Genomic DNA, 24,888 nt, shown 5'->3' on the forward strand with positions numbered 1-24,888 from the left:
CCAACCCCGCGGCCACGAGTGTCATATTGCTTTTATACAACAGTTCTATTACCAACTAATTTAGTTTTAAGATACAAAATTGTGTTTTCTATCGTTTATTTTGATTTTTGTTGCCAAGCAACATAACACCACTCGAGAGGTAGGCTAGATTGCATGAAAGCAATTCAATGCAATATGCAGAGTGATAACTGCAGTAAAAAATCTTGAATGGCATTGTGCTGGGATATCGCCACTCGTGACTCATAGAATGTCTCTCGTCCAATCAAAAAATAATAAATAGCTCGAACGGACCTAACTGTTCTATAATAATCAACTTACAGCCACTTTCACCAATTATTTTACTTATGGGGACAGACTACTTGGTCTTTGTCAGATACAGTTCCTCCAAAAAAACATTGTAAAATGTAATTTCAAATTTTATACAAGAAGTACTTTTTGGAAAAAAGGTCTAGGCTCCCATCCATTAAAAATAAAGCTTTACAGCTATGGGTGACGGGTCATTTTCACTACTTTTCTTCTTATTTGGAAGAAGAGATGTAAACCAATCAGATTAGATAAAACATATATTAAAATATAATAAAAACAACATTGGATTTACCAGTAGTGCACAATTTAAAGTACAACCAAGTTGTCAGTTATGTTGCCAAAGTCACGCACATGCACAAAATCCATCCAGAGTCCTTAAAAAAAAACTCCAGACGCACCACTCACTCCTAAATCCCAATGTCTATTCATATCTCTGCCCACACACACAGACACACACCAAGTTTCCTATATATTGGAGCAGTTGAATATGAACGTGGAGCGCTTACCCCCAAATATCGGTTCGTATATGTGAAAGCAGCAATGGCACTCTGTTTCGGAACAAAACAAACAGACTGAGACTGACTGGGGGAGGTGGTCTCGGTTCGTTTCCAATCGAACCCTAGAGCAATTCGTCTACAGTGAGAATGCAATCGGGCCAGTGTAGCAGGACAACTCGTTTGTGCTTAATTTTTTGTACACATTGTAACATGACACGCATGTTTTTCCCCCTGCCAAAACCATCGTGGTATTGTCTCTCTCAAGCTTTTCCATTGTATGCCCAAATAAAGCTCATCAGTTGGCAGCTATTGCTTTGGGATAGACTACTAGTGTGCGAACCTGATTTATTAATGTACTAAACCGGCAATTTGATGCTGGAGTATGGAATTATGACCAACTTTATCCAAGATAATAATAAAGAAAAAAAAAATGCTAAACCGAATCAAATCCTTTAGCATAACGTTAGCCTAAACAGCCAGTGCCTATCAAAAAAGTAGTTAAAAGTTTAATTGATATTTCGGTCGAGGAGGAGATACCCCCGATGTTGGGAGACCACACAGAAAAACACAGATGTATCTAAAGTGTTAAGCGACTTCAGGATGGTGTCTTTTAGCTGTCAAATGTGACCAGAGAACTAGAGTCACAAATTTAACCGCGCATGGGTTTGTTTGTAGAGAAAAGTTGAATCTCAACATGGGTTTATTTACATAATTTGTTCTGCTCTAAATGCTGCAATGTAAACACAAAATGGAACAATGGATAAAATATAAATTCAGCCTGTGATTCGTTACAATATAGCTATGAAGACTTTTGATGCCACTTAGAATGAAATTTAAGACCAACTTAAAATAAAATAAAAACAATCAGGGTTTCACATCAATTGTGCTGCATGCACGCAACAGTGAAACCTCCTGATTCAGTTCAGCATCAATTTGAAGAAGTTAGAGAGAGAATCTGTATGTTATGAAAGGTTAAAGAAAGCCATTAGTCATAACAGAAAACCAACTGTGGCTGAAAACTTTTTAGATTTTTGCTAGACTGATTTAAGACATTTTAATATCAATTAGGCCTTCATGAATTTACTGTCGAGACTTTTTAAGGATCTGCAGGAACCCTGACACACACACACACGGTCCACACCTACTCCTTTTAGAGCATGCTGACAGAGGGCCAGCCGAATGAAGATGCTGGCTGTCTGGGCCGAGCGTCCGCTTTTGGTAACGCCCAGCCGTCTCCTCTCTTAGCCGGAGGGAGAGAGAAAAGAAGGAAATCTTGGGAGCTGAAGGGGCCCCCTGTGACCCCCCCCCTCCCCCTCCCCCTCCTGTTCTCTCTCCCTCCGCAGGCCTCCCCCCTCGTCCTTGTCTGAGGCGCAGCTGGCCGGGAGGCTGCCTGCGTGCTGCTGACGGACTGCCGGCCGGCTGGGTGGACAGAGGCCCAGCTGAGAGGCTGAATGCAGGCAGAGGGTTGGCGAGGGGTGCAGCTTTACACACACACAGCTGAGAGGCTCCTTCAGTCAGCACTCAGCCTTGTTCCCCTACTCCGCTCCTCAACCCCCCTACACACACGCGCTCCCCCAATCCCTCCTTTTCCATCCTAACACAGTGGGGCAGCGGGTAACTCCACAATGTAAGCACCAAATCTTCAGGATCGTCTCCCGAGCTGGGCGGCAGACAGAGCGCCGCTGCAGGCTGAATGGGACGGTCTCTGACGCGGGGCTGCTCAGCAGCTGTCTGCTCAGAGTAAAGAGCGTATCTGATGAGATGAAAATGTCTGCAGCACAACTAGGGCTCCGACTAAGGGCTTTTTCTTAAGCTGGCTGAGAGGCCTGATTCTCAAGCTAAAACTGTGTCGATTCATTGACCGCGGTGCTGTCGGGGCATGTTGAGTCTAAGCCAACCGACTGTTGCATCATGATGAAAGATCCAGGGAACAGAAGAATAGACAGGCAATGTGCGAAGCCAACAATATGTCAGTGGTAGTTGTGTGTATGTCTGTGTTTGAAGGTAGACAATGATGAATTCATCAGTGATGAATGAGTGAAATGTATGATGGATGTCTGTTTGTGAAGGATAATGGTGGTAAACAGGGCTGCAGTGTAGAGGTGTAATGGATGAGAGATGAACATGCCTGTGGAGTGTGTCGGTGATGGATGTATCCCTGAGGAATTACTCTTACATTGCTGCACCTGAGATTGCTTTTGCTCCTAACGGTGCCGTCACTCACACTGATGTGAAGCGGTCGTCACACATTGTAGGAGACCAACAGATCTTCAACCCAAGAACTGCACTAGAAGTAGGCCTACCTCTGATGGCAAACCACAGACAACGTCATGAGTGTGTGATCTCAACACCAGATAGGGAACCCTATCATGGATGAGTCGGCGTTCTCTGTGTTTGGACATAAAGAGCAGGCGACAATGCGAGAGGGTAAAAACAGGCACAAGAGAGATTTACGAGCTTCAGACACTAGACATGAAAACCGCAGCGCAATCTTCAAGAGTGTGCGGGTCTGCATTCAGTCGCAAGAAAAACCACAACTGGTTTCATTATGGCTAAAGTACCACTTCACACAATGTCTCTAAATGCAACACCACTTAAATATTTGTTCTCAAAATCATCATTGCTGATGAGATCCCTCATTGCCCATAGAAGTGCTATTTTTTCTTCTTCTGAGCAATATCTCATGTTGAAAGGCAAAATTAAGTTAAGGCCACCAGTCAGGTAAAACTGTTTATGTCTGCAGTTTTCAAAGGCTGAGCCTGTGAGACTTTCACTTCCTTCAGGCTTAAGGAAAAAAATATCTATGCAATTTTGCAACGACCTGACATAAAAACTTTCTGATATTGTAGCTTCAATTTTCTGATTTTTTCTTCGCTTTTATCCACTCCCTCCTCGACACCCATTTCTTTCTCTATTCAAGCATTCGTGTTTGGCGACTTTAACGGCAATAATTTACCACATCACACAGGAAAAATGGTCACTAGGTGTAGACGTTGTTAACAGGCTATTGGGGCGTTATCTGATACTTAAAACTAGATGTACCGCAGAGCGGTACAAAATATGACCGCCGCCCAGTCCAGCACATTTTTTCCACAAAAATAAATCAAGCTGAAAGGCCTTTATGATTCTAACTGTCTCACTAAATTGCATTATCCACACTCAATTCTCACTGGTATCTGCTAGACAACAAGTACCAAAACATGATTAGTTCATAGATTTCACATGTAAAATTCATTTTATACAACCCCAGCCCCATCTTGCCTGTTCATAATTCTGAGAAATTCTTGAATTGTGTGCATGTGTGCGTGCACACGTTTATGTTTATGTGTGTGGGTGTGTGTGTGTGTGTGTGTGTGCGTGCTTGTGTGTTTGTCTGCGTATGTGTGTTTGTGCATGTGCATTCATGCGTACATATGTCTACTGTGTGAGTATGTGTCATACGTATGATTACTGTGAATGTATGTGTGTGTGTGTGTGTGTGTATCTGTTTATGCACATGTGTGCACATGGAATGGGTTAACATGACCCCCTGGCAAACAAACAAACCGAAAAAATTGGTCATCCTAGGCCCTACAGTTCTCAAGATATTCACAGAAAACTGTGTCTGCCCTACCCTCCTTTCGGGGGGTCCAGTCCAGCGGGGGGGCTACAGATCAAAACGAAAAACGATGGTTCCATGCTATCCATGTGGGGTTACATGCCCACCAAGTTTCGTGTACCCCGGTCTTTCAGTGTCCCAGGAATCCTTATTGGTGTAGGGTCACTAAATGTACACATAAATAATTTTATTGTAAGGTCCCCCATGAACGAAAGTTCACAAAACTTGGCATGCATTTGGAGGGTGTCATAATGATCCTACACTTTCAATTTCGTGCAGTTTTGACCATGTCAGCCAGAGATATTGTGATGAAAACACCCAATTTTTTGCTTTTTCATTTTTAACTAGGTGGCGCTATACATGAAATAAGTGGTAATGGGATGGGTTGACATGCCCCCTTAAGACCAACATACAAAAAAAAGGTGGACCTCCTAGGCCCTACGGTTCTCGAGATATTCACAGAAAACTGTCTCCGGCCACCTACAGGCCAGTTGGTGTATAGTAACATATAGGGATGTCCGATATTGGCTTTTTTGCCGATATCCGATATGCCGATATTGTCCAACTCTCAAATTTCGATTCCGATATCAGCCGATACCGATGTCGATATGTGGGGTTTTTTTCCTCAAAACTAATTTAGGTAACATCACATATCTCCTGTTGTGGAATTAACACAACATGCTTAATGTTATTGTGATGCCCCACTGGATGCATTCTTGAATGCAACAAGGCTTTCCAAATGTTAACATTGTCTGTGCAAAATAAGAAAAATACTTCAACTTAATGTAGGGAAAAAGTGCCATGTTTATTTATTTTTTTTAAATTGTCTCAAACAACAGTTTGGATTACACTCTCCCTGAGATAATCTTGACAATGCCCACAACAAATAGGGCAAATTTGACTTCTTCACAAATGATAAAACATTGTACCTGAACAACTATGTGCAACATAGCAGAATGTAAAGCCAACTAAAATAACAGGCATAGTGTATGACCGGCTACCCTTTTTCTGTGTTAAATGAGCCTGCATTTGTAGGATGCTTCATGAACTGTTTCTTTAACTTAAACGCAATCACCTTAATTGAATGAATGCACAAATATGAGTCAATTACAATGTGGCAACTATACTGCACAATTTTGAAAACATTTGTTTGAGCTACAAAAAATACTTCAGGCTTGAGGTGAAGTACAAAAAATGAAACATTTAAGGTGTACAAATCTAAGCAGCCTGTGTCCCTAGCCCATTACTTGGGCTAATGCAATCATTTAAATTATAAACTGGGCTCAATCAGCACTGCTCTACATGAGCAACAACAAAGAGATGCAACATTAAGGTAGTGTGCAATAAGAACAAGGAAGGCACAAAGTTTCAGTCCAGACCTTCCAGAGTAGTAAACAAAGTCCTCCTTTAGTATTAGTCCAATGAACAGGGCTAAAAGACTGACTGGCCTTCATAACGGGCCATACCCACAATCAGGCTTAGAATTTCACCATTTTAGGGGCAAGGCCACTTGGCCTTCAGTTGGGCATATTTGGTGGGGGGCACAAAGGCCACATGTCAGGGCACCAAGGCCAAAGTTAACTATACAGTAGTAGGCTATAAACATGATCAAAGTTGTATTCACTGCAGTAGACCTGCATCACTGTATGAAACATTACAAAAACATAAAACATGACATATTACATATAACTGTAAATCATCTGATCATCTAATATTTTCAGATATCTAGGCTATATTTAACATTTATTTTATATTTGGCCTGTTATGAAATCATGTATTGAACAATTTAAGCACAGCTCAGCTTTAAGAAACTCAATAGATGCATGCTTGAAGGCTACTTTCACAAACTCTTATAGTCAGCTGTCCTCTGATTTACCGATATCTAGGCGACATTTGTAATATTTGTTTTGTATTTGGCCCGTTATGAAATAATGTTGAACAATTTAAACACAGTGTAAAACTTAAATCCCAAATTTGGAGACATCCATGTATGTTGAAATTTACTGCAAATTCAAAACGGATTAGTCTGGAACGGCTAACTGTACAGGGGACTGCTTTACACCTTTCTGTTCGGTAAGGTCTGCTGTTTATTCTGATATATGGTTTGTCATATGTTAAACGAAGGGTTCTGAAGTATTCCACCGAGATGAATGGGTAGGGAGATGGACGCAAAACCTTCGGTAGAATTTATGATTAAATTGACTGATATTATTTACTTTTCTCGCGAACCGTTCACCACAGCAATTAGCGGCTAACATCGTTTAAAAGCTGAGAAAAAGCTCTTTCATGTGATACTTGTGATGTCTGTGTGATGATGGGTTAATTTGGACGCACTTTCTTTCTTGCGCTGTCACTTTCTCCACTGCGTAATTTGGCCATAGGCCATAGGCTATAGGCTAAATATATATCGCTATTAGTAGGACGCAAAGCAGAATATTTAAAGAAGGGGGCACCAAGGCCACCGTGGCCTGTAAACCTCTGATTTTCAAAGGGGCGTCACGGCCAACGCAAGGGGCTACTACGGCCACGAGCAAGTTTGTTACTGCAGCCATCCCATAGAGCCATCCACGCTTGTTTGTATGCTTCAAGACGCAGATTGATGAGGTCATCATCTGTGCGCCGGTAAACGCTTCAGGAGCGCATAGGCACTATTTGGGTGTAACGTAAGCATTATTTTTATCGGTTTTAAGGCAAAAAAAATCCGATAACGATATTAACAGATATTACATTTTTATGCTAATATCGGGCCGATAATATCGGTTGGCCGATATTATCGGACATCTCTAGTAACATATATTAATTTATTGTGTGGCCCCCCATGAACAGAATTCCAAGAAACTTGGTGTGCATTCAGAGGGTGTCATAATGATCCTACACTTCCAATTTCGTGCAGTTTTGACTATGTTAGGTCACAGATACCTGCGATTACAACACCTCATTTTTACTTTTTTTGGTTTAACTAGGTGGCGCTATACATGAAATGAGTGGTTATGGTTGACAGGGCCCCTTGAGATCAACATACAAAAAAAAATGGTCCTCCTAAACCCTACGGTTCTTGAGATATTCACAGAAAACTGTGTCTGCCCTACCCTCCTTTTGGGGGGTCCAGTCCAGCGGGGGGGCTACAGATCAAAACGAAAAACAATGGTTCCATGCTATCCATGTGGGGTTACATGCCCACCAAGTTTCGTGTACCCCGGTCTTTCAGTGTACCGGGAATCCTTGACGGAAATTTGGACAGAAAAAAAAAAAAAAAAAAATCTGACTAAACCTATATGACCGCCGCTTCGCTGCACGGCGGTCATAATAACTAAAACTTTGAATGTAAGCCTACACTAGACCCATCATAACAGGTGGTTTTCTGACACAGTAGCCTACCGAAAACTAGAAGGCACCCTCCCCTTGAATAGGCTGTGTCCAAACACGACAAAATGAATCTGCAAATGATATAGACTATGAGGCTATGTATTGCTACCCTATTACATGTGTAAAAACACTAGGCAAAGTGCTGACTGGCCATATGACTAAGATAATCAAATTGATAAAGCTGAATCTAGAAATAACTGAATTAAAAACACGTAATCTGAATAAATAATGAAATGGAATTTTAGCAAAACATAAATTGGATTGCATAGGACCCCAAATGAACCCTCTCTCCTTCTTGCCTGTGGATCTCCATCTCAGTTTCTCTCCTCTCATGTGCCTTCTGCATTCCAGACACACACTCTCTGTCGTTCTCTCTCTAAAACACCACAGTCATCCCTCTCAGCGCGGTACTGTGCCCCTGTCCTCAGCGGTGAGGACAACTAGAGAGTGCATGACGAGCAGGGAGGCCTGATTGCTTCCTATTGACTTCCTGTGCAGTTAGTTCTGGGTGTCTCAGATGCCTCTCCTGCCCCTGCCCCTCCACTCTCCGCCCCTGAGGCTCCCTGCCGACTCAGTCCTCACGCAAACGGCCCATGGCAAACTTTTAACAATGGAGGCTGGGGCAGGACAAATCATGGAATGATTAGCCAGCCAGCCCGCTGGGGAAGGGACACGGCCAGATGAATCTGATTGAATGCATTTTGGGACCTTTCTGTGGTAGCAACAGATGTCAAACCTAGCTTTTAGCGAAAATCAACACCCCACCCCACCCCTGAGGGTAGCACAGGTTATGAATCAACTAAAAAAAAAAGAGAAAAAAAAATCACATCAAGCAATCGCACAACAATTACAACAGGCAACCCACTTCCTATGCTGCAGAACAATAAAGTAAATTGTGTACAGCTCAATGACCAAATATTAAGTCCTAATAAAATTCATGATTTTAGCCACATGCATGAGCCAACACAAACAAACTTTAAAATCACCCAATACAGCAAAACATACTGATTGAGCTGGGCTTTATGCGGTCCACTGAAAAGTATACTATATATATATATATATATATATATTGTATATCACACTGTTGGGTCCATCTTTAGTAATGAATAATGTGTGTAGGCTGTGCTAGACATGATTAGAAGCTAGTTCACGTTACATTAATTTGGCCGGAGATGTTGCAATTATGTAATAGCCTGTTACAACAGACTTTCTTTAAACCACAGAAAAACAATCTCAGAGTGTGGCTCTAGAATCATTGCTCCACAGATGGCTGTGTCTGTACATCTACTTTTGGTTCTATGTTCTGTGTTATCTTTGTAGACATTAACAAGAAATACTAGTAAATGTGATGACATGGCACAATTATCGTCATTAAACCTTTAAGCTGCAGCGGTTATCAAACCATGCAAAAGCTTGCAAGAAAAGCAGTCAATCAATTATATTGTAAAAAAAACAAAATCGAAATAAACAATAATCTAGTCTTGTCTTATATCTCGTATATACCTATATACAGGGCTCGAAATTAGCACCCGGCAAGAGCCAATGGTTAGCCTGGGAAAAACCCAGACGTACTTCCGGCAAATTCGAGATTCGCTCTGAAAGTCCGTCTGGCCAAGAACCCATTCTAGCCCATTTCCAATTTTCCTAGATCGAGGCACCCATCAAAACCCTTGAGGCGGGCTTTACACGATGACGATAGCGCACCCTGTTAAAGAAGCCAGGGTGCTGCCGCTTGTTTGAAGCTGATATCACGTTGGTTTAAGACAGGGAGTTAGAAGTTTCTAAACAGGGAGTTAGAAGTTTCTTAACTGCTTCCTTATGTTGGAATATGCAACATTGTACAAACATGTATGTAAGGGATATCTATGCGATATCTGCAACAGTGGTAGGCTACTGTTTGATATTCTTTTCATTTATAGGACTATAGTAGCTGGACACGTAGCTGTCAGAAAACACATAGGCTACTTTTGAATTGGTGTGCTATGTGAGCATAACTCGAATGCTACACTTCAGTGTTTGCCTTGAAACAATTCCGGCATAATTGCTTTGAACATTTCAGTCTCTCGTCCCCCATTCCTACTTTATATGTCCCGGTCAGCCAGAAAGGATGAATGAAACAAAATGCTCGTTTGAACGGGAACGGTTTTGTTCAGAGCTGAAAATGCAATTTTGTTTGACAGATGGCAGATGTAAATTGCTAGTGACAAAATATTAGCTTTCAGTGTGGCACGATGTCTTTGTAAATTAGCCTACGTTTAATTAAAAAGTGGTAAATTCTTCCTGCTTCTCCCTACAACCAGAAAGTGTTGCAAATTGTGTGTTTCCATCACTCTGTCTCTTTCGTTGCTCTGATTGGTTTTTGGCCTCTCCTATTGCGTCCGAGGCATTTTGATCGGCGTCCGTTTGGGAACGTCCTTTGGAAATGGGCTGTGAAAGAACCTTCCCCAGGCCTACTCTCAGTTACGACTGAGAAGGGTCTGGTTTTAACCGGGCTAGCCAATGGTGTGCAGATTTTTGTGTTGGCAGCTGAATTATGGGAGGCACTGCTCCATTTTGGAGTGTGGAATACAGCTGCTCATCATCTGCGAGAATACTACTACGCTTTAGGGGAAACCGTGTTTGTGTTGTCAAATTTTGAGAGTGGAGTCCAACACTGCAGTGTAGTCAATAGCATACCAAAGATTGAGATCAGCAAGAAATATCGCTTTTAAGAGCTTCTATACATTTCTATTGCCTTAGAACATAGGAATCAATCAGCAAAATTAACAGGTCTGCAAAGCCATTTCTCTGACACAATGAAAGCTTGTTTTGCATAATGGGTTCACTTTCTATTTGTTTTAACATCCACTGTGAGAAGAAAAATGCACCACCTACTAAGAGGCAAGAGACAGTGTGTAGGTGTTTTTATAACATCCTGGACGTGTTAATTGAACAATTAAGCAGTTTTGAAATAAATAAATAAAACTGAACCAATTAGACAAGGTGACTGAAAAAACAAAGACCTAAGCCAAAGCTGCCACTGAATGGGTCTAATTCCAGCAGTGTTGATGAAGGTTATTTAATGTGACGTGACTAATCTTAGCATTGTCTGTAACACTGACAAATACACAGAAAGGTTAGCATAAAACTGCAACAAGCACGGCAGTGTGCCAAATAGAACAGAGCTTAAGAATCAGGACAGTGCAGGGTGAGGGTGGGTCTGTTTGCAGTTAGATAGTCGATGCTTTGTGAAGTGCTCATGGCAAATTTAATGAATTATCAAAGCTATGTAGACCATCTAATTTTGTGTGTCAAATAAATAATTTTTTACTTTGTTTGAGGTATCCACTATTACTCCACAATTTCATATTACTACTTTGATGAACTCCCTAGGAACTCCCTAGGAGTTTTTAAAAAGTATGCGAAAAAAGGCACGCATTTCAAACTGGCTGACTTCCAGGCCACAGCCAAATTCCATTTTTTTCTTATTTCTTATTCCATTTTTTCAATTTATTTTTAGCCGTTTAAGAGTTGTTGGGTTTTGTTTTGGTTCTAACCAGTATTCACTGGACAAAAACTGCTGAAATAACTCCCAGGGCAGCATTAACAGTTAAATGAATGAAATGGACAGTTTGTTTTGAGTGTCAGATGCACTCATAGCAGTGTATCCTCTACGTTGATTTTAGCATGGCGGCCCGCCGCGGTAAAATGAATGCCGCCATGGTATCAGAATCAGAATATAGTTGCGGTTGCCTTTCAAATAATCCTGCCGATGCATCACCCTAGCTGGCTGCCGCTCACATTGCAATTTGACAATAAGTAAAACTAGTCAGAGGTTATTATGGCCCGTCCAGTTTCACTTCACATATTACATATTGTATTGATCTGGCTTTTTCAAAACAATAATTTTCCCAGTGTTTCCTCTTCATTTTGTAGCGGTGGCCACTGCTTCAGGATTAGGTTATACACATTATTTTCCGGACGCATAGTTAAATGCGCTCCGCTGGCTGCAGATAATTGCAGTTTAACAATAAACAGCAATGCTAATCCGAGGTACCTGTCTAGTTTTATTCCACAATTATATTGTTTTTATAGACGTTAGTGGCATATGCCATCAAGAGCTTCCGTTTGTCAACATAGCAAAAACTAAAATTTTAACACAACTTGGTGGAAAGGTGTAGCACAGGGTAAGGGAAACGCATTAATTTCTGGAGCAACGTATTCAAAGGATTTCCCCATATGCTAGCCTATCAGCTCGCAACAACAGCGAAAATGAAATATGGAGAGTGGATGTCTCCCTGCGGAGACTCCGCCGTTATTAGATGCTCAATCACTCAATCGCGATTCGATGCAGGGAAAAAAACAACGTCTTGTACGAAGGTAAGCAATTTTGCAAATGTGTGCACTTGCAGTGATGGCCTAGTAATGTGAATAGCGGACTATAACCAAGGTAAGTAACCAAAGAAACCAAATTTGATTTGCACCAAATAAAGGCTGTGTTTCTACAACATGCACAAAACGTTCAAGCAGTGACATGTGATTTAAAGCATGGGTTAAAGGGGAACTTGGCAACTATTTCAACGTAATAATACCGTTTAGAAATCATTTGGATGGTTAAATGACCTGTTCCGGTGAAAATGGTGACTTTTCCCGCTGCCCCTAGCGTCCCCAGGCGGAAAACCAACCTTGCAACATTGAGACTATCGTCCCGGAAAGAGAAGTGAGAAACAAGAAACTCGTTTTAAATCGTGTTTCTTACCTTGTAACATCCACATTGTCTGCCGAACTTATGCTAACCGGTTTGCTAGCTTGTAAACAAATCCATGTGCTTTATCATTACCTTTTTCCACAGTTTGAAATAGCATAATGCACAATTTCTCCAGCAGAGGGGGAAATCCTGCCAAGTTTCCCTTTAAGTGACATGAGTCAGACAGAAGATGGGCCTGTCTTTAGTTCCTGAATCCAGTCCCTCTGAAGTCACGTTATGTGGTGTGATTACCAACTAGAATTTAAAAAATTCCCGGGGTGACACCCCGTGTTATTATTATTATGCTACAGGTTCAAATTAAGCTATAGGCTATAGATCCTATGAGTCTAGGGCTGGGACAACGCGTCGATGTAATTGATTACTTCAACGCAAAAAATACGTCGACGCAAAATATGCGCGTCGATTTGTCAGACCCAAAACGCGTTTGAATTTTACACCTTCAGTGTTTCCCATACGTTGACTAATCTGTGGTGGGGCGCCACAAACTCAAAACCGGTCGTCACACATTGATGTTCTATGTTGTACTATTTAAATTAAAGATAAGATAAAATCCTTTCATTGAGCTGCACGCAGCCTTTCCCTGCCCCGCCCGCTCTCTCTCTCTCGTAACGAGCCCGCTGCCCCTCCTCTGCATGTGCATTTAACACAAAATATTCACGATTGTTGAAGGATTGTTGTTGCGACATAGAAGCATTGCATAGAACACGGCTGGCTAAATTGTTATTAAATCCGCTTAGCATCATGACCATGCTGTGCAAATTTGTTCAAAACTGCTGCAGTCAAGTTAACTCTGCTAAGGTCTCATCACAACATAGTAGCCTACATTGAGGAGACCAAACTAAGTTAAGTTATGCAATCAAGCAGTATCTCAAAGCTGACGTTAGAATACTGTTCGGATGTCAAGTTTAGCATGCTTACTTGTCAAGCTTACATCTGCTTGTCAATTTCGTAACTCATGTAGGGCTCATTTTATTGACTCTGAATGTTTGCAAAATCCCAATGTAAATGGAAAAGTGTTTTCCAAGACTCAAAAGTGCTTGTCCCAAGGAGAAGTAGGCTACGAACCGTTATTTGAACTAACTACGTTATGAATTGCATTCACACATCAGCAGCGTTTTAACGATGTTAATGTTAATTGCAGGGATTCCCTCACGAACGTCGTCTTCAAGTGACAGGCACTCAATTAGACCTACTGAACTGAACTGAATGCTACCTCTGACTAAGAATGCATTACTTTGCACTTGTATAGTCTTTTATTTTGGAATCTTAAGAGCAATAAACATATATTCCAATGTTAAGGAATTCATGTTTTTTTCATTCAGATATGTAAATCAACATGTATAAGTTGCTATTAGTCAATTAATGGGGAGATAATCAATAATGTAATAATCGTTAGATTAATCGATGCATCGAAAAAATAATCGCTAGATTAATCGTTTAAAAAATAATCGTTTATCCCAGCCCTATATGAGTCTAAGCCATAGTAAAAAAAGCCTAATTAGTCAAAGAGTTGTGTGTAATGTGAGGTTAAGAGTGTGCAAATAGAGGTTAAGAAAGATATTATATTCTAATGAAATGCCAGTTTTTTCCATATCCATATATGTAGCCTTATATGGAACCTTCTGATATTTAGTGTGACTTTTTTTTTTGTTTATTTAAAATTAAATTGTTTATTTAAAGTGTCAACCCAATATCCGCCAATTCTCATTTATAATTCCGTTTTAATTTTCCGTGATTATGTCCACATTTTCCACATCATGGAAATTATTGGGCTCTACCGGTGTTCAGACCCACCAAACAAACGAATAAAGAAGCAGTGCCTCTTACCTTATTCATGCTGCTGGCCTGCTGGGCGTTGAGCGCGGCCTGTGTGAGTGTTTCTGCCAGCACGCTGCCCGCTGCAGTGCCCCCTGCCCCGGCGGCTCCCACCGCTGCCTGGGCCTGGTACTGCATGGCCCCTCGGCCCCGTCCGGCTGGGCCCAGCGTCCCGTTCAGCACCTGGCCTTGCTGGCCCACCGCGCCCTGCCCCAGCATGCCGTGCCCCTGCCCGCTGTTCAGCATGGCCTGGTTGAATCCCGCAGTGTTCATGCCCATGGCTACGTTGGCGCCACCGTTGGCACCGCCGTTATTGTTGGCAGCCTGGACCCCTGCGTTGGCGCCACCGCCGGGCTTGGGCGGCTGTGGGGAGGAGTGCGACGGAGAGCCATGGCCCAGGGGGCTCTTGCCCAGGGCTCCCAGCTGGCCGCCCCCTAAGGTGGCGCCCCCAGTCGAGGCGTTGCCAGCGCCCACCAGGCTGGAGCCGCCACCGCTACTGCCCGCTCGGAGGAGCTCAGACAGCTGCTTGTGCTTAGCGGCGGCGTCAGGCATAATGGAGCCCGCTCCCCCTCCACCAGGACCCGCTCCTCCGCCTCCAGCCCCGCCACCATTGGAGGAGGGCAGCAGGAGGTCGCCGCCGTTTGGGATGAGTTCATCTGGAAGATCGTTCTCTAGGTCATCCCAGGACAGGGAGCCCAGGTCTGTGCAGAAAGACAGACAGAGAGGAGAGGATGAGCACAGAAAAGCTTCCGGGCTGCCTCTAGTCTGTACCAGTCTGAAGAATCACTGCACTGCAGAGGAATCACCTACTGAGCCTAATACCAATAGTGACTGAAAAAAAAGACCCTTCTCTAGCAAATTAAAACAATTACGAAAGGCACCCTGTAAAGGCATTTGGGAATCTGATATAATAGTATGTCAGTCTGTCAATGTGTGTGTGTGAAAGAGAGATAAAGAGAGATAGAGAGAGTTACTGTGTGTTTGACAGCCGTCTGCCACAATAGAATTCTCCCAGCTAATAACCCAGCCATTTAACACATCCATTTTAGACTGCAAATTTGCCCGACAGCACTCAGTTACTCTCCCTCACACTCACACACACAAACGCAAACACACAGAACACCCAATGCTGTAAGACTAAGTGAATGCATCCAATCAGCTGGTTGTAGAGGATGTGGGGGTGGGTCTGGAGAAGCCCTATTCACAGCTCTGGCGGGTGTGAAAAACCAAACCAGCTGGGAGGGCATTTTAGAGGCTTCCCGAAAAACAACATGGACGCGAGCAAAGTGTCACTACACTACCATGCCACAAGCCCTGTCTGGAACGCAAGAGGCATGAGGTCTAACAAGAAAGACTAATTTCAGAAAGACCACATACCTGTTTGTCAGATCGTTTTAACTGGTTTAGGGATGTTTTGTTTGCTGTATTTTTTCCCCCTCCAATTTACAGTCCAATCTATCAGTCAGCATGACCACATTGAACGGGCCCAAAGGCACTTTAAACTGACCCCAAGCCACTCTGGGTTGGCGAAGCGGAGCAATCATGGCCCAGCTCAGAAACCAGCTCAGAATGGAGCTGGGGCGACGAGCTAAATTCATTCTGCAGCACCAGCATGGTCACACTTTGCCACTGCCATCGAAATACACAGCTCCTCAGTACAGACTCCTACCACCACCACCACTTCTACTGACATAACTACTACAACTACTGCTGCTACAACACAGCCAACGCAGCTGTGTCATTGAGTTTTCTTTGCCCATTAGATTTAGTTAATTTTCCCTCTAATGCAAAATCCGACAGTGTAGTGATTGTCAGCAATTAACCACAGACATCATCTGCGTAGCGAAAATCAAAGCCAGGCCCGAGGCGTACTTCCATTTCTAAATGCTGACGAGTCTCTGTTGGTCAAGCAGCTAAATCTACAGCTGCTAGGTCTACTTATTCATCTGCTCTTGCTTAGACTTCCAAAGCGACCACTGCTCATGCAGTCATTGATGCTGCTGCCGTTAGCGTCCTTCAGCAACCTCAACTGAATGCTGCCATCAATGCAATCACTACTGCAACCACTATGAAAAACTAAGGCCACGACGGACATGTCACTACAACTGCCAGGCACCCGTGCTCCAACCACTACAGATGGTAGTACTACCACAACTATAGCAACTCATGCTCCTAATGCCGAACAGCCAACAGCACTACAACCACCACTACTACTACTACTAGTGCAGCCAGCACTTGTACTGCTGCTATCAGGGCACTGGAGGCTCTGGAGGAGGGCGTCTCATTGCCATGCGGCATGCATGCCGTGCCACATCCAGCGTCCAGGCCTTAATGAGAACACTTGGCCCCGCACGCTTCCCACAGTAAACACGGCACTGGCTCCACTACACAGGGGCTGCCAGCAGAGACCAACAACACAGAGGCTGCTGTGCATCCCTGGGAGAGAGGCAGAGGGGAGAGGGGGTGCATGTAAGAGAGAGGGAGCGAGCAAGCACTTCTCCAGCTTGACTGCTCTTTCCCAGTCAAGCCACTCACTCGCAGCCAGACATGCACGTCCCTTGACACTGCCAAGAGCGCACACGTGCTCACCCGCTTGCTCTCTCTCTTTCTCACCCTTCTTCTCTCTCACACACACCCACCCACACACACCAGCCTAAGATGATCCTCCTTTCCCTTCCCCCAACCCACTCCAATCGCTGGCTCAGGGCCAAAATGCAAAGCATTGTTTTGGTCCGGTAGTGCCGCCAAGTCGGCAGTCCTATCAAGAGAGGCATGCTGGAGAGCTCTCTTGCGTGCACTACCCCCCCACCCCCCCCAATCTTTCCTCACTCTACACCTCACTACCTCTCCTTCACCCAGTCTCTCCCACCCTTCTCTGTTACACACTCTCTCACCCTTCCACTCCACAAAGGAGTGTGTGCGAGTTGGTGCGTGTGTGTGTGAAGGGGATATGGAGTAGAACGATGGCCTTGGGGTTATAAATAGCAAGGCTGGCCCCTCTCTGGAGAGGGGCTCCAGACCACGGTTGTCACTCAGCCCTCTGGCACATGGAGAGCAGTGGTACTGGCAGAGCAGCCGCCAGCCGACCGACCGACCGACCGACCTAACGGCGACCAGGAGGAGGAGAGCAGCAGAGAGAGGGAGGGGAGGGGAGGAGGGCTGGTAGACAGGTGCAGGACACGTGGGATTTCACTCAGCACCTCCTCGCCTGCTCAGATTACAGGGAGGAGCAGGAGGAGAGGAGTCATGCTGGGGCTGGGTGTGTGTCAGGAGAACACGTGGAGACGGGAAGACAGTGGGAGAGGGAGAGGGAGAGAGAGAGAGAGGGAGAAAGTGAGTGGCACAGTACACATGAAAGAGGTAAGCCTCATTCACAAACTCCTACTGAAACCCCACATGAGGACAGCACAGATGTCAAGGATAGTAGCACTCCAGACTGTGCACAAGGTGCAAACAGGAGGAGGAGGAGGAAGTAGTGAAATAGTTTAACTAGCATGACTAGCATTACTGGTAATGCCAGAGAGACAGAGTGGGATAAGAGACAGCAGAAGGTATGGGAAAGGAACAAAAACCCCTAGAGACAGGACAGCCATGGAGGGGAAAGTGTGAAGAGAACTCAACCCTCATCCCTGTGTTGGCATTTACAAGTCTGCTTCCCCTTGGCGACAGTGCTGCTCTCCAGCTGTGTCACTCTCAGCAGAGCTGGAGTTGTCCAGCTTAATGAGACAACAATGGCACGTCTGCTGCAGCTCTGTTTTGACCAAACAATATAAACAATACACAAGCCATTTCACGCAGCAGAGGAAAGCTCAGCAAGAGCAGCATTTCTGTGCGCCACAGTATTTGATGGAAAAGGGTTTAAAGCCCAATTCACACCAAAGGTTAGTGACGAGATAAGCTGCAATGTTCCTTAAACCAGCAACTTGCTGCAACACGCATTCTAAAAAGATGGGGGGCAGATATTAACTAGCAAACTGGCTAGTTAGCCAGCAAAGTTAACCAACTAGTTGAAAGCCAACAGTCAGCAAAATGTTCCTTTTGTAACTTTATTAGCATACCCATTTTTGATATTGGGCAGACACTGGTCAAAACCAAGTTAATAAGTATTTCTCTGCCTCTCCTTTGGCCAAAACCTTGACCTGACGCCTCTGCTGGACTGACTCAGTCAGTCACTTCACAAACTCGGTGAGGTTTAAGTGCTCTAAAACCTTGCGACTGCGATTTGACATGACAAATATTTTGAAATTGCTTGCAACAGCTGGCAAGGACCACTGCAACTTGTTTGTGCAACGGTTTGATCTCATGACAAATCTTTGGTGTGAATTGGTCTTGAAGGATAGGCTAACTTTGGTGCCACATTAGTGAGGACCCAGTTCCCCAAGCTCACTTTCAAAGATGATTCCCAGTACATTGGGAAGGAGATGACATTTGCTATTGGGGTGAAAAACTCAAGAGTATTTCTGATTGAAGCTCCTTCAGGTTTTCAACCGTCTGTTCTAAACAACTGTGGGATAGAACCAGAAACATGAAGACAAAATCAGAATCTTAAGGAACAGCACTTTCCAACACAAAGCAGGAAATGAACTTCAGCCACAGCTCCTCTACCTGAGCCACCGCAGTCTGCTCTCACAGTGCAAGGAGTGGGTGGAGGTATTGTGACTTGTTAATAAGCAGCCATTAGATTAGAATAGACCGCAGAAATAAAAGGCAGGCAAAAGCACAGGAGAAGTGGGCAGCCTTTCAAAACCTGCAATTAGAGGGCTTTGCCGACCACATTTCCAAGTCGTGAAGAGCTGACCTCGCTCTGCATTAACATCTCCTGCCTTTCATTCTAACCTCTCTCTCTCTCTCTCTCTCTCTCGCTCTCTCTCTCCTTCCTAACCTCCATTCATTTTCCTAACCCATGGTCCTCAGTGAAACCAGTCCTCTCTGGTATGAGCACTGCCATGTGATGGGAGCCAGAGATTTCATCCAGGCGCTTGTGGCTCAGAGACCTGCCAGGGGCCGCTGCTGACACGGCCAGAGGTCTGGAGAGAGGGGTAGGGGTGGGGGGGTGGGTCACCGGGATGCCAGCCTAGGGCTCTGTGGCATGCAACACAGACAGAGCAGCGAGGCCGACCACGGGGAAGATTTACGGCTCCTACCAGTGTCTCTAGCATGGCCTGCCCGTGATCCTGATTTCTGCTCGTGGCCTCTTCCACTTGCCAGAACACCAAACAGGTATCAGGGTTTAAATGCATTCGAACTGTTCAGGAGGCAAAGGGTTTTTACATTCATTGTGGATAAACGCTTTAAATGACATTTACAGTTAAGGAATATACTTAAAGTATTGAAGTAACTTTTTGACCATACATAACATTTTTCATGGCCTTTTTTCTGGTCTGTGACCATTAATAATTGGTATTATTGACTTATTCACTTAGTCTCTTCTTAGCACCAAACAGCTTTGGAAAGACACAAAATGAATTTAGCTCCGCACTCACTGAAGACCGGGCATCAACATGACTAAAGACATTTGTCTCATGGCCACGTACCCTGTAAAATACTAGTGGACTCCCAAGAAGAATGGTAGGTGGGGGTCGGTAGGTGCGGAAAGCCCCTCACTGTGGTGACAGATGGCCTGAGACGTGGAAGGGGGAGGTGGTGGTGAGAGGGGAGCGCGTGCAGGCACTGTTTGAAGCCAAAAGCTGACAGAAGGCCGGGGCCAAAAGTCAGGGAGAGGGGTGTTCCAGCGTGAAAGCGTGACCAGCAGCACTGGACCATTGTCCTGCGTAATTTAGTGGTGGGTCTTTAAAGCGCACAGCCACAAGGGCTTATTGGATTAACTCTGAAATCGGAAAAAGGAGGCTGCAGTCTATAGTGCCTGTGAAGGAGGGGGGGGGGGGGGGCTCCTTCTATCCTCTCCTTGGGAGAACAAAAGCCCAACAAATGGTACAGGATGTAGAGATAATGTTCACATTCCGATTTCTCCCAGAATGGAACAGGACGTATGGACTTCACCGACAGTGATTTTAAAAAGAAAGGGTGCAGATATACTGTTAAATGGACTATATTGTGATGAGGTAGACATTTACACCACAGGGTGTCAGGGCCCTTTGGAGGCTAAACAAAACCCATTAGGGCTACCTCAGCTGTACTGTCTAAATGCTTAATTATGCAAGGCAATAAACAGCACCCTTTAAATCACATCCTATGTTCCTGACACAACTACTCCCCGGGAACCATCATCAATTTGCCCAAAATAGAACAAAATAGTCCAAAGGTTCTGAACACAACCAGTAGAAAACCCCTATACTGGCAGCCAATCCTTACCAGCTATTGTTGAACTGGGTATTGGACAAATAATTTACAATTCATCAACTGCAATTTCATCAACTGCATTAGAATGGAACATGCATGGCTTTTCAATCAATCTTTTTTAATCTTTATGGCCTTGCACATACATCAGTACACAGAACATTTCTGCCAAAGTGAGAAAGTGTTTGGCCTCAAAGTGTTACTGAAAAAATAAAAATAAATTAGCCTAATGATGTAGAGCATAACAAATGTACACGGCAAGAACCACTTCAACCTGTATACAGCATCCTCATTCAAGAATCCATCATCAAGAGTCTACTAGACTAGAACATATCCCTATTAACGCCACCAAAATGTCCTCTAGACCAGTGTTTCTTAACTGGTGGGTCGGGACCCTAAAAGTGGGTCGCGGAACCGTTCTGGGTGGGTCGCAGAGCTTGTGGTTAAAAATAAAAAACAAAATCGCCAATTTAAAATGCTACCTTATCAGATCTAATATTAGACCTTTATTTTGATAAACTCTATTCGTAGCCTACATATCAGTCATTGCCATGGACATAGACAATGTTTATGTGACAGGTCATGTTAGACATAATTTTAGTGGTAAACGCAAGTAGGCTGCTACTCTGAATATTGAAGTAGCCTACAGTAGGCTCGGATATGTATTCACTTAAACTGAGGACAAAATAGGACAGCAACCCCATTGTGTGGTGTGCAGTAGATGGCTGGCACATGAGAGCATGAAACCATCAAAACTAAAATGCCACATGGAAACAAGGCACCCCTGTCAAAGTCATACCTGTCAAGTACTTTGAAAGGGGACATCAAGAGTTGAAGACTTTACAAATGTAGGCTAATGCCAAACATCCGCATGTTCCAAACAAGTAGGCCTACAGGCACTTCGCTTGTCTTACCATGTAGCTCACCATATCTATTGGCTTGAACACTAAAAAAATATATATGGGTCGCGACTTTATGAACATGGAAAATTGTGGGTCCCAAAGCCAGACCAGTTGAGAACCACTGCTCTAGACCAGTGTTTCTCAAACTGTGGGCTGCCGAGAAGACTGCTGGTCAGCAGAGCCGCAGTGTCAAATAATGTCTGATCTGATCATTTGTAATACAATTGATCATGGAACCGAGGACTAAATTAAAACAAAAACAAAAAAGTTTCCACGATCATGAAATACTAATTCGGGGTCATCAAATATCGAGGCATTAAATTAGTTGGCAGTGATGAGAACGCTATGCAAGAGAAACTGAAACCACCTGAGGTGCACAGATAATGTTGGTAGGCTAAGAGTGACAATATTAATGTGTGGATTCCTGCAACTGTCTATAAGGTGTTTGGAGTGGGGGTGTCTATGACCACAATGTTAAAGTCCAAGTCTGACATGACCAGGCCTCAAGTCAAAAACGTTGGAGAAAGGCTGCTCTAGACTAGACTACATCAGCATCTCAAATGAACTGCTGTTCAGATAAAGAGTTATTTGGGACCTGCAACTAGTGAATAGCCTACAACCAAAATAATTGTTTGAGCGTGCAGTGGGCCTTTTTTCCGAGAATAGCAATTAAGTACTTCAGAGATCCTGAGTGGGAGGATCACAGTGCACATTCAGGGAACAAATTTAGTGCATCCCAAACAATAATAGGCACCGTGACATTCAATCAAATGCCGAGCTGAGACTTTCAAGTCCATTTAGACAGAAGTTAAAAATTCTTTCACACCAAATGAAATGAAGATATAAGGAGCCCAATGTTGGTTTGACCCATATGTCTTCTACCACTTAGCAAAATGCAATTCTCCTACCCTGACACACTCATTCATTTTGAAACAGTAGTGCAACTCCAGCTCAAAATGTCAGGCACGACCACATTGAGGACATCGACGCTGACACCCAATTAAACATTAAAATGGGTGACCTTACAATCCTGAAGTTACAGGGACCCTCCCTCTCATAACAAACACTGGCTTTCTTAAAACAATGTGTGCAGAGACTATGGTATATAGGCCGGCATTTGCTTTTCCTTGAAAGATGGAAAAAAGTTTTAATGCAACTAACATGTTGAGCAGGTGAGGCGACTCATGCGTAGCGTCACCACCTACATCACACTGTCTGGTGCAAGACGCAGATTATATGGTCAACTCTACGTGCATGGAATACGTGCCGTCTCAGGCCTACCTCTAGCGTGCTACCAAAAACATTTCTGTGAAGAGTTTTATGATGCCCATTTGAGTGTCTATCTGGTTATCTAGCTAATAAATCTGAAGCTTACTCTGCATGGGAAATGGTAATGAAATGCAAAAGGGTCATAAAGAGTATATGATTGGACTTTTGCCTTGAAGTCATTTTAAGGCTACAGGGATGACGATGAAACTCGCCTGGAGACCGCAGTCTGTATCACTCACAAAGGTCCCCCCCCCCCCCCATCTGACACAATAAACAAAATGCCTAAATAAAAAAATAAATATATAACAACCTGGAAAAATACACCAGACTCAAAGATTTATCATAGTAAGTTAGAAGTCAGAGGCCTTGACATCTCTAGAAGTCAGAGGCCTTGACAAAATTGCTGTTGCACTTTTGAAATCAGGAAACATTCCCTTGAAAATTGTGTGTGGTTCTTGTCATTTGTCAAGTGCACAAGTGTCAACTTATTATACGCAAAACTTAGGCTACAGCACTTCTGTTTTCATTGAGGCAACGTAGAGAAGGTGCTGAACCCGAGGGCTTCGCAGAGATTTAACAAACTTGTGCATGCTCTGACTCCAAAAGGCACTTACTATGTGACCTGCTGTCCATTGGTTTTACAGTCTCTGGCCCTACATCATTTTGAGTGTGAACTACACTGAACTGGAAGAACAGGTATGCATGATGCATATTATTAATCAACCCTGAGCAATGCAGGTTCTTCAAGAAAACACATTCATCATAATAATCCCATTTGTGAACATGTTATCTTTCTTTGATATGTTGATAATATTTCCTGAACCTAGAGAGGACCTAATGAGACAACTCAATTCTAGGGCATAAAAAAAAAAAAAAAAAAGGTTTGGTTCCTGTTGGTTGTCAGTTGAGGCCATGGGTCGGTAGGGAATTTTTTTTAAAATCGATTTTTTTAAAATCAATTTTTTTTTCCCCCAGTGGCAGTAAGGGATAGGTAGAAAATCAGTCCCTCCAGGATTTCACAAGGTTTTCTGAGACTGTTTCGACCTAAAATGCCTGGATGGAAGTTGCGGTGTTTTTAGCTGTTTCTTGTGGAGAAATTGCGGGAGGAAGTGAAAATTGCAAAAATAGTTGCGATTTTTTTTTTTTTTTTAATTTAGGGCAATTAAGGTTAGTAAGACCAAAATCACACTGATAATCTTGATGCTTATTAAAAAAGAATAATCAAAGGTAAACAGTAAGGATTACAGAAAATCAAAGTAGGCCTACTTTATTTGTGAAAATGCTTTGACTGAGGTAATTCACAAAGCAGTATAACCTTTCGTAGAACTGTCCAAAAAAGACAGTCACCTAAAGAGATATATAATTACATATATTTTGTAATTCATATTAAGTTCATATCTTTTTAATAATTCATAATCTGTGGCCTGCATAATTACTAATAGCCAAGTAAGTATCTAGTAATTTCATATTGATGTAAACTATTTTACTTCACTTCTGTTTAATGTCATTACATTGGTGGTGTACGTCTTATTGACTGCCTGCCCCTTTAAGGACGTGAGAGTAGCCTAATTACATTTCTGAGTGGATTGGAAGGCTTGCATCTCACTGTGTTCGGCTACGAGTGTAAATCACTTTTTGCATAGTGCATTACGATATGTGGATGCAATTGGGAATGTCTTCTATGTCATTAGTTAAAATAAATGTTAAAAAAACAACTCGAATGAAATCATTATTGGATCATAGAAGAGGTAAATGTCTTGCAATTTTATTAATTTCTATGATTTTGGTAGCACTACTCAAACTAAGCCCACAAGCTAGCAAACATGACATAAGCTAAAAGGACATATCCAGGTAAACGTTTGCCAATGGGTTGCATAGCCTATTCAAATGTCAGTAAACCAAGTAGGCCTTAATTAACTTACTTTCACAGCCTAGGTAGGTTAGCAACACTAGGTTGAGAGATGCAAGTAAGCAGATCATTAATGTTAGCCTTCTATTTATTGTCATCAAAACTGCAGAGGAACGAACACGTTAGGGCAGTCTTTGGTGTCATATGCAGAAGGTGCAGAAGTAAGTGTGCCATCTGGCTCA

At 43.3% G+C, this 24,888-nt stretch overlaps 1 protein-coding gene across 5 annotated transcripts in view; it reads right to left on the bottom strand.

Moving 5' to 3' along the window:
- crebbpa (CREB binding lysine acetyltransferase a) overlaps positions 1–24,888 on the bottom strand; it is a 59,414-nt gene that overhangs the window by 29,339 nt on the left and 5,187 nt on the right. For all 5 annotated transcript variants that reach the window (XM_076293109.1, XM_076293103.1, XM_076293096.1 and 2 more), the window contains exon 2: positions 14,342–15,030. In XM_076293109.1, the coding sequence (XP_076149224.1) occupies positions 14,342–15,030 (689 nt within the window). The remainder of the gene's footprint in view (positions 1–14,341; positions 15,031–24,888) is intronic.

Source organism: Alosa pseudoharengus, unplaced genomic scaffold (genome assembly GCF_046254945.1).
Source record: "Alosa pseudoharengus isolate Yale_2024_CS ecotype anadromous, Long Island Sound unplaced genomic scaffold, YU_APseudo_1.1 YU_APseudo_1.1_scf_1, whole genome shotgun sequence".
In the NCBI taxonomy this organism is placed as follows: Eukaryota; Metazoa; Chordata; class Actinopteri; order Clupeiformes; family Clupeidae; genus Alosa; species Alosa pseudoharengus.